Source organism: the organism of the source record quoted next, unplaced genomic scaffold, assembly GCF_019419815.1.
Source record: "Pyrus x bretschneideri cultivar Hongxiangsu unplaced genomic scaffold, Pyrus_bretschneideri_v1 Contig38, whole genome shotgun sequence".
In the NCBI taxonomy this organism is placed as follows: domain Eukaryota; kingdom Viridiplantae; phylum Streptophyta; class Magnoliopsida; order Rosales; family Rosaceae; genus Pyrus; species Pyrus x bretschneideri.
The window spans coordinates 2,719,811-2,729,717 of NW_025999701.1; the positions used below are offsets into that span (position 1 = coordinate 2,719,811).

At 38.0% G+C, this 9,907-nt stretch overlaps 1 protein-coding gene and 2 long non-coding RNA genes across 3 annotated transcripts; 1 reads left to right on the top strand and 2 right to left on the bottom strand.

The window, feature by feature from the left end:
• Positions 1-2,624: 2,624 nt before the first annotated feature.
• On the bottom strand, positions 2,625-3,708 carry LOC125468433. The gene is made up of 2 exons (XR_007250809.1): positions 3,555-3,708; positions 2,625-2,967 (listed from the first exon to the last, which is right to left on the bottom strand). It is a non-coding gene; the product is annotated as an uncharacterized LOC125468433 (long non-coding RNA).
• On the top strand, positions 2,961-3,497 carry LOC125468432. Its single transcript, XR_007250808.1, has 2 exons — positions 2,961-3,053; positions 3,153-3,497. It is a non-coding gene; the product is annotated as an uncharacterized LOC125468432 (long non-coding RNA).
• Positions 3,709-5,236: 1,528 nt separating the features above from the next.
• On the bottom strand, positions 5,237-9,514 carry LOC103931020. The gene is made up of 9 exons (XM_009340427.3): positions 9,115-9,514; positions 8,204-8,260; positions 7,909-7,961; positions 7,606-7,657; positions 6,820-6,885; positions 6,679-6,738; positions 6,303-6,345; positions 6,011-6,055; positions 5,237-5,772 (listed from the first exon to the last, which is right to left on the bottom strand). Exons 1-9 carry the CDS (start codon positions 9,224-9,226, stop codon positions 5,709-5,711), a joined length of 552 nt encoding a protein of 183 aa, XP_009338702.2. The 5' UTR covers positions 9,227-9,514; the 3' UTR covers positions 5,237-5,708.
• Positions 9,515-9,907: the final 393 nt, after the last annotated feature.

A 9,907-nucleotide genomic window follows, 5' to 3' on the forward strand; every position in this document is an offset into this window, starting at 1 on the left:
ATTAAGCGTTTACAAATGATTGCTCGATCGTTGATCATACATACCAAGCTTCTGATCGCTGCTTGAGGCCATGCAATATTACACGTAGCAAAGTCGGTCCACCTGAGGCCTGTTGCGACATAACCATTTAGTGCCCTTCAGTTAGTTACCGGATACGAACCCAACATATCGCATCTGCACATGTTTGGTTATGCGGTATATGTGCCGATCTCACCGCCCTTACATACAAAAATTGGGCCTCAGCGAAAGATGGGAATCTATGTCAAATATGATTCTCCTTTGATTATTCATTATTTAAAACCTTTGACAGGCAATCTGTTTACCGCTCGTTTTGTGGATTGTCACTTCTATTAGACAGTCTTCCCGTTGTTAGGGGGAGATAAGAATTCATCGTTCCTGAAGAACAACACGAATTATCGTGGACGACTCCCACTTTGTCTCATTTAGATCCCCGCACTGCTCAGTCTGAAACTGAAGTGCATCGCATATTAGATTTTCATAGCATGCCAGATGCTTTCACATATTCCAGCTGCGAATACGCCTGCAAAGATGGATGTACCAAAAGTACAGCAGACTGCTCTCGTGGAAGCCCAGGACGCCAATCTTGGTGATCCACGTACATTAGTGGCTAGCCAATCATCTGCCCCTACACAAAAGCGTAGCAAACCCTTTAGTTCAAATGATTCACACCCCCGGAAGAGGAAAACCATGGCACAAGGTCTTGAAGAGCCCACCGTGAATTCAACTATCGCTTACTCATTCTACCCAACTCATGAGGAAATTCTAAATTATAGAAGCGTCATTGAAGAAGCAAATCCTCATCCCGATAATTGTGAGATTTCGGTCCATCATGCTAACTTAAATGATGTGTGGTGTAGAAACGAGATGATTATCGACGATGCATTAGCATTTGCAGTAGTTACTGAGATCATGTTGAGCGATGACATTGAACCACGTTCCGTTGATGAATGTCAACGTAGAACTGATTGGTCAAACTGGAAACAAACAATCCAAGTCAAACTCGATTCGCTTACGAAACGTAAGGTGTTTGGACCTGTAGCTCCTACTCATCCATATGTGAGGCCCGTTGGCTACAAGTGGGTTTTCGTTCGGAAATGTATTGAGAATAACGAAATTGTGCATTACAAATCTCGTCTTGTTGCACAAGGCTTCTCACAATGCCCCGGGATTGACTATAACAAAACTTATTCACCCGTTATGGATGTGATTACTTTTTGCTACCTTATCAGTTTAGTAGTTTCCGAAAAACTGGATATGCAGCTGATAGATGTAGTAACCGTGTATCTCTATATGGGTCTTGATACAGAAATTTACATGAAAGTTCCCGAAGGACTTACATTGACTAGTTCAAATATTTCCAAACCCCAGAACACGCTCTCAATTCGACTGAGGCGTTCATTCTACGGTTTGAAACAATCCGGAAGAATGTGGTGTAACCGTCTGAGTGCGTATTTGACTAGTCAGGGGTATGTGAACAATGAATTATGACTTTGTGTGTTCATTAAGAAGTCACATTTTGGATTTGCGACTGTTGCAGTATATATCAATGACATGAATCTTACCGAAACTCCTAAAGAGCTCGCGAGAACTGTCACGCACTTGAAGTCAAAATTTGAGATGAAAGATCTAGGTAAGACTCAATACTGTCTTCATCTTAAGATAGAGCATTGTTCGGATGGAATCCTAGTACATCAATCGAACTACACCCAGAAGATGTCGCGCCGCTTTATTAAGGATAAAGTGAAGCCTTCGAGTACTCCTATGATCGTTCGTTCACTAGATGCAAAACGAGATCCCTTCCGTCCGAAGGAGGATGATGAAGAGATTTTGGAGCCTGAAGTTCCTTATCTAAGTGCGATAAATGCTTTATTGTACTTAGCTCAATGCACCAGACCCGACATCTCATTCGTTGTTAATCTTTTGGCAAGATATAGTAATGCACCTACACGCAGACACTGGACTGGCGTGAAAGACATCTTTCGTTACCTTAAGGGTACTACAGATTTGGGTTTGTTCTATCTCTACGAATCCTCGAACGGTGCCGCACCCTATGCTCCTCGAGTTGATTCTCGCCCTATTGATTATGCCAGCGCAGGATACTTATCTGATTCGCACAAGGCGCACTCTCAAACAGGTTATGTCTTTACCATTTGAGGCACCGCAATCTCTTGTAGGGGTGGGCGCAGTTCGGTTTGGTGTGGTTTTGAGTGAAACCAAAACCAAAACCGCAAGTTTTTGTGGTTTGGTTCAGTGCAATTTTGAGGCTAAAACCGAAATGAAACCAAACCATTTGGTTCAGTTCAGTTTGGTTTCAAATGGTTTTGGTTTGGTTTCATTGTTTGAAAAAACTATTATGGTTACCTAGTTGTAGTTGATGACAACAAAATTCACATCCACAAGGACCACAACAAAATAATTCAACTTGAGGCAACTAAGAGCACATCAAATCTGATGCCAGTACCGCAAACCCAAACATAAAAAAGATCCTAATAACTCTGGTTTTGGTAGAACCTGCCAATCAAACTATGTGAAATTTTTTTTAATAACAAAAGGTGGTAGATGTGTTTTAGTAAAGTTGCAAACACACAGAAAGTGTAACATAAAGAAAGTCCCAGTAACTGCAATTCTGGGTTATCATAACCAATGGAAAGCCGCTTTGCTGTTATCACTAATTTCAAATTCTTCACAAATCCAAAATTTAAAATACAAGTGTAGTTTGAAGAGAACTTTTTGGCTTACTAAGCCAAACCCTTCCCACAAAATGTCAGACTGTAATTGTAGATGAGATTGTCCAGGACTTGCCCAATAGGCGGTCTGTTTAATGACTTCCTTGCCTTGTTGCATCACAAATTCACGATTGGCATAAGCTTAGGGTCTGATACCATCACAAATTCACGTTACCTAGTTGATGACAATAGAATTCATACCACAACAAATTCACGTTACCTAGTTGATCACAAATTCACGTCGTCAAACCATATACCCCAACAACTTTGGATTCAGATGTTGGATACTTTGAATTAGTCATAAAGGTTTGTTTTCTTTTTAAAATTTCTTATGAATCACTTATCCTGCTTGGCCTATGTTGTATGGTTTGATAACTTTTTAATTTTTTTTTATCGTATGGATAGATGTATCCACAAGGAAGGATGTCTCACCACTTCCAATGATGTGCGAAGGTGATTATCTAGCTGTGAAAGGACCTAAGGTAATCTTTTCCTATCAATTAAGAGTCCATATCAACTAAAAAGGAACAAAGAAGACAAAGTTATAGAGAAAAAAAAAAGCATTAAAACCCATTCGTTGAGCAGCATTTTCAGTCTTCCATGTCACCCCGGGATAATCAAGACGCAAATATCATGTATGCTTTCAATTGACATTCTAATGTTCATGAACGAAGAAAAATCAAAGACTAACCAATGAAAAACCAAATCCCCTTTTGATTCCAAACCCAACCCTAAACCTAACCCTAAAATTAATCTCAAATCTATAAGTAAATTTAACTAAAACAAGTTATAAATCATAGTTCTTACCATATTAGCACTCTGAAATTTAGAAGCTAGGGGCTGGAAAGCCTGGAATGAAGAGGAAAGGAGGCCGGAAGGGAAACTGAGAGAGAGAATGCGTCTGGAAGAGTGCAGGAGACCGAGAGACTAGAGAGAGATGAATAAATTTGAGAAAGAGAACACAAAGTCCACGGACTAGAAGAAAGAAAATAAAAGATTATGTTATGTGTCCATGTTATGATGTGGTTGAGTCCATACTAAATGTATGGACTCAATGAAAATAACCAATTAGAATTTAACATTTAATAAAGGTATGCGATTTCAATTTCGGTTCGGTTTCAGAGGGCTAGAACCGAAATCAAACCGTTTTTCCCCTATTCGATTCGGTTTCAAACAGAAATCGTTTTGAAACCGCAAAACCAAACCGTTTGGTGCAGTTCGACTTGGTTCGTGTTTCGGTTGCAATTTTCGATTTCAAGTGCCCACCCATAATCTCTTAGAGCTCAACTAAACAAACATTAATTGTCACTTCGTCTAACCATGCTGAAATTCTCGCCTTACATGAAGCAACTCGGGAATGCTTTTGGTTGAGAGCAGTAATGGGTCATATTCGAAGCTCCTACGATCTTTATCCCGCCATTAATGTCCCGATGACAATCTTTGAAGACAACGCAACTTGCATCGAACAACTTAAGAAGGGTTACATCAAAGGAGATAACATCAAGCACATTGCGTCGAAGTTTTTCTTTTCACATCAACAACAAGAGCATCAGAAGATTGAAGTCATGCAAATCCATTCACAAGACAATCTGGCCGACCTCTTCACCAAATCACTGCCGAAGACGACGTTTCAGAAACTTGTTCATGGAATTGGTATGCGTAAACTTTCTTACTTGTAACTTTGCTCTTTGGAAGTATGTCAAATTCAGGGGGAGTATCCTATAGATACTTGCTTGATCTTAATGTACTCTTTTTCCCTACGATTAGGGGCCATTTTCCCACTGGGGTTTTGCTACCAAACTAGGTTTTAACAAGGCACCCACATTGGGCTGGTCATATCCCTAATGACGTCATCTAGACGTTTCTTTTGACTTTGCATCTCTCACGCATTTTTTCTTAGACTATGAATTATGTCCCTACTCGGGTTTTTGCCAAAGCCTTAGGGTTTTTTAGTAAGACTTACTACTTATGCAAGTTCCTACCTTATTGAGAATAAGCGTTGCTCCTTAGAATTAGTATCGATGAGTCAACTTCCTCAACTTCTGCATGATGCTAAATCTACCTTGAGTACTTACACACTCAAGAGGGAGTGTTGTAAATGTTCCTAGCTTAAGTGTGATTGTGTAAATCCTAGATTAGATTTGATTCTAGTTATCCTTTCCTATTGTATCTTGTATTCCTTGGGGATGAAGGAATATCTTCTCTCCTTTACTACTATAAATAAAGGCACAATGTAGGAGGGATAACAACACACACATTCCCCTACAATTCTACAAACATATCTCTCTCTCTCTCTCTCTCTCTCTCTCTCTCTTCTTCTTCTTCTTGCCGCTGGCCCTCTCTTTCCTTGTCAGATAAAATAGACCACAACAAAAATTAGATTTTCAAATTTCATATATTTTTCGTTTCCAATCACAAAAAATGGGAATGCATGAAAGTAAGGAAGGTATGAGAAGAGAAAACCCAAAAAAAGGAAAAGAAGGAGAAAATTAATAATAAATGTCTTAAGCTGATTATTTCTCTTGAAATTGTTGAGAGCGTTCTGCATTACATACAACCCATGACTGCAGGCATTTGGAATGATATGACACATAGCCTTAAATTTATCTCCTCTTAAGACCTTCATCACACAACAAAATTCGTACGCAAGTCATGGCGACTTCGACATATGTGAATGTAACAAAAATTTGGCTCTGTATTCCCCTGTCAGAAAACTAAAAATGAAGGATGTATTGTGCTTGTTTTTCTTTTCTTTGGATCTGACAGGGCAAACAAAAATCAAATGCACTGCATTGTGCCGAAGCGCCCTACAAGGCTACAACCATAAGAGATTCACTAACATTCTAACAACTCAGCTACACTCTTTGGCACCGGAAGAACAAATCAGTGCATTATGCTTGGACTCAAGGGTTAGCGTAGTTGGACCCTTAAATTATGCATTATGGCATTACCAATTCGACTTCATGTTGGTGGCTGCCATGTCCCTGGCCTGAATGTTTGGCCAGATCCTGTTGGTTCGGTCGACCTGGAAGAAAAGTTCAACATGTAGAATCATCAATCCAGCAGGCAATTTGGGGGAAAACTAGGGAAAATGAAATTTATCCTAATATACGTCACTATTTAAAATATCTTCTGAGTCTCTTTGTTTATAAATTTCAGAGGAAGGAAATTCACAGATTCCCATCATTATCACATTGTTCATGATTTCAATATGTAAGTAGTGATGCTCGAGCAAACATGCAGATGAGGAATATGGAACATACTCCGGAGCTTCTTTTGCTTTCTTTGCCTCTTTCTCTTTGGAGTTCCTGTGCCATGTTAACAACACAACAATGTAAACATAAAGACATGACATGGCCATAAAGAAATATGAAATATGTGTGACAAAAGAAACTGGAGCAGGGTATAAGTCATGGAGTTATGTTTCTTTGTTTTATTTTCCTTCGGTAATCGTATCAAGATGAAATTTCAAGGAAACATAAATGCTATAATCTCATTAGTAGTGCTTGTTATTTAACTTCATCATTCATAATCCTTGTGTGTTAGCAGACCTACCTCACTCCTTCCGTGGCAACAGATTCTTCCGGATTTAGGCCACCTTTGTGAAGAAACAAGGAAGACAAACATCAGAAAGCAAATTAATTTGGCACATTCTACCTCCAAAAAACAAAATTAAGGCAACAAATTTTGATGCTCCGCAGGACCAACAAGGAATGAAGATTCTGCAATCTTTAAATAAAACTCCTTATTCTACAAAACCTTTCTGTAAAAAAATTCATATAATCTGGCATAATCTGCCTTGACAGAATATGACAAGTGGTTTTGCAGGATAAAAACTGAATGATTTTGCATTCTAAAAGAAAGCCTTACGATAAAAATCCTCATCCTAAACATGTATGTGAGGGTGGGTAGGGTACAAATGACAAGTTACCTTCAGAAGACCCAGGAAATTGCTGAATGAAACTTTTCAAGTCTGGACCTCCAACTTTATCTATAAACATAGCTCATAATTGTGAATAATTGTATGAGCATAGGGGTACAGATATCATAGAGGTTCCAGTAAGAAGCTGACCGGTGTTGATGACTTTGCGCGTACTGCCTTCTCTTGCTTTCCTTTCCTCTTCTTCTTTCTTTAGAACTTTGAGAAATAAAAAACAAATAAATAATATATGTTTCTTAAAGTCTCTGTATCAAATAGAAAACTGAAAGTAAAGCCAATTCAATTTCCCACTGAAGCTTTAAAGATGTCATGATAAGAAGAAAAACTTGTTTGTCCTCAAAGAAAATACATCAACAATGGGATTCATTGAATAAAATATAGAACGCACTTAAAGCTGATTTAAATCGACGTATCAAAATTTTATGCCAGATCCCAATATGGATCTGCATAAATATTTCAAAGATACAGAGAACAGTCCATTAAGAGTAATCTTTTGACTAAGATGATACCAGCTATCTGGGTTAAATTTGACACATAAGAAATGAAAGTAAGATAACTTTTTTCTCGCCACTATTGGCAGCATTCAAGTATTTACCACTACAAGGTCTATTTTAAGGCTGGTGAGGGCTAATCTTATACTAGTAGCCACTATCTTTGGCTGTGTAGATGTCTCTCTTTCATTCTCTATATCTCTTCTCTTATCTCAGAAATTTATGACAAAGACATACTACGTTAATATGCAACTATTGCATGCCTTGATTCACTTGTCCTACATTTTGATTGAAATTCCTACAGAAGTCACAAGTTCAGTAATGAAATTGTAATAAAAACTTCTTAGCAAACCTACAACTCAATGGTTCAAAGAGAGCCAGAAAGTAGTAGAAGCAACCAGAAACTAATGATAGAGATGGCACATACGAGCAACATTCTGCCGGACACGTTCACGTCTAGCTTCCAATTCTGCCAGTTCCTGAGGAATAGAAAAGATTGTCAAGCAGCAGAAATGAAACGACAATAACAAACTATCTCTTAGACAAGAATTAGATATCAGTATGAGAAAAAGGTGTGCATTATAGCATGAGCGTCTAGAAAGACGAGTCAATGGTGACTCAAAATAAATGGTAACATAAAAATATTCCATCTTTTTTACCAACCAAATCTAAACAAACTTCTCCTCTTTATTACACCAAGGAATTAAAGACAAACAGATGTCAAGATTACCTCCGGTGTTGGAGCCCTTTTCCTCTGCCCGTTGAGCCAACATATCCACTCAACTAAAATGATCAAAGAGTGAACATAAAGAAGGTAGAGGAAAGGCCATAAATAAATGCATTCCAATTTCCAAATGACAGTATATACCAAAAGTGTATATATGGATAGGTAGTTATACCATATTTCAACATCCCAAAATGGAGTACCCGTTTCATTAATCTGATAACTCAAGGGAAAATACTTCGAAACAAGTGACCAAGATTTTGAAACTGAACAAAAGCTGTACTAGGTCCAAACAAATTACCTGGAATTGAGGTCGGATCGTCCTCACCCTTGAATGCCACCCATCTTTTCTCTTTCACTGGTGCATCAGAGAGAGTGGGACAAAAAGGGCATTAATCATGCTAGTACTTGAGTGAGTTGACCACAGAATAATACTCCCGCACAAATTACAAATATAGCTTCATATTCTTTAAGCTATACCACATTGTAATCGATTATCTCGCTCTTGACAAACAACTCAATGCAAACTTTGGTATTTCATTTTCATATAATAAATACTCAGCTCAACTAATCAGAACACATGCTTTTGGAAACTATAAATGGTTAACATGAGATATTAGCTATAATGGCTTCCATTTTATAAATTATACAGAATTACAAATATTATACACTACGTTATATACTTGCAGTATCAATCTAAGAAGGAAAAGGCCTCTGCCAGCAACCAAAGTAATAGAAAGAGATTAACACACAACTGTTTCAATGAAAAACGACAACACTCCAGGTGCAAATGGTAACGCTGATCTTTTCTTCACTCTAACTTTGGCATACGGCGGGAAAGAGGTAATGGCTGCTATTAAATCTTTCATTGGTCCTGGCAACTCAATAGGGGAAGTAATTCCACTTCTCTAACTTTAGTTCCTAAATTGAACAATCTTTTTTTCTAATGTGTTTACCTGAATCCAAAACAAAATATAGGAACAACGCTTACGAAGTTAGGAAATGCAATCATAAATCTTCAAAGAGTTCAATTCACACCTCAAGAAATCAATGCAATTCCTTTAAATCCCATGTAGCAAATTTTGAAGCACAATAATGACAACCCAATTGGCAAATTCAAGGGATTCAATCACAAAACGCAAACTGAACAAAACCCACGAGTCAAAATTGCAGCAGAAACGAAAGCAACAAACAATAGAGAGAGAGACTTACTGATGCCATCGACCTCCTCCTTTCTGGCGAAGTAACGGTTGCCAGCTTTGTCCATTCCCACCACAGTCCGATTGGTGAAGAACCCAGCAACCTTCTGAAAAAGCTTCGACATTTCTCTCCCCCAATTCAATTAAATTTCAAAAGGGATTCAATGAAACATTACCACCATCGTCTTCGATGCCCAAGAATTGCAATCCAAAGTTTGCTTTGTTTCTACGGAGGTTCTGGATTTGAGTTTGGTATGTGTTCTGCTAAAGCATCTTCCTGGAGAGGAGTCACTAATTAAAAAGCCACAACTCGTCGACGGTCAAAATAACACCGCTTAAAGCCTCCTTGTCGCGATGGTTGATTGCTGGTGTTTGGGGTGGAGCTGGTACGGTTCAACCCGATTTTGAAATGCATGACCGGGTTAGGCGTCAGGACACAAATTGGGCTTTGGGCCAAACCCTCAAACAACTTTTTTAGCCTCGATATTTCGTGAACGTTGGATTGTTCGTAGAAGTGTAGGTTAGCCTTACCTTCGGCCAACCATTATACTATGGTTCAAATTCGTATTTAAAGATAATTAAGTTTAAAATATTTAATTTATAAATGAAAATAAATATCACTAGACTCTAATATTAAATGACAAAGTCTTTGCTTCTGATTAAACTTCTTGGTTTTGACCCTTATTCCTTTCTATGTGAATTAAAATGGTTGTATGTTGCTTGTAATAAAAAGTACAATTCATTTAAAAAAATAAATGTTTCGTTAATGTCAAATATTTTTTGTTATGTTATGGTAATTTAACTTT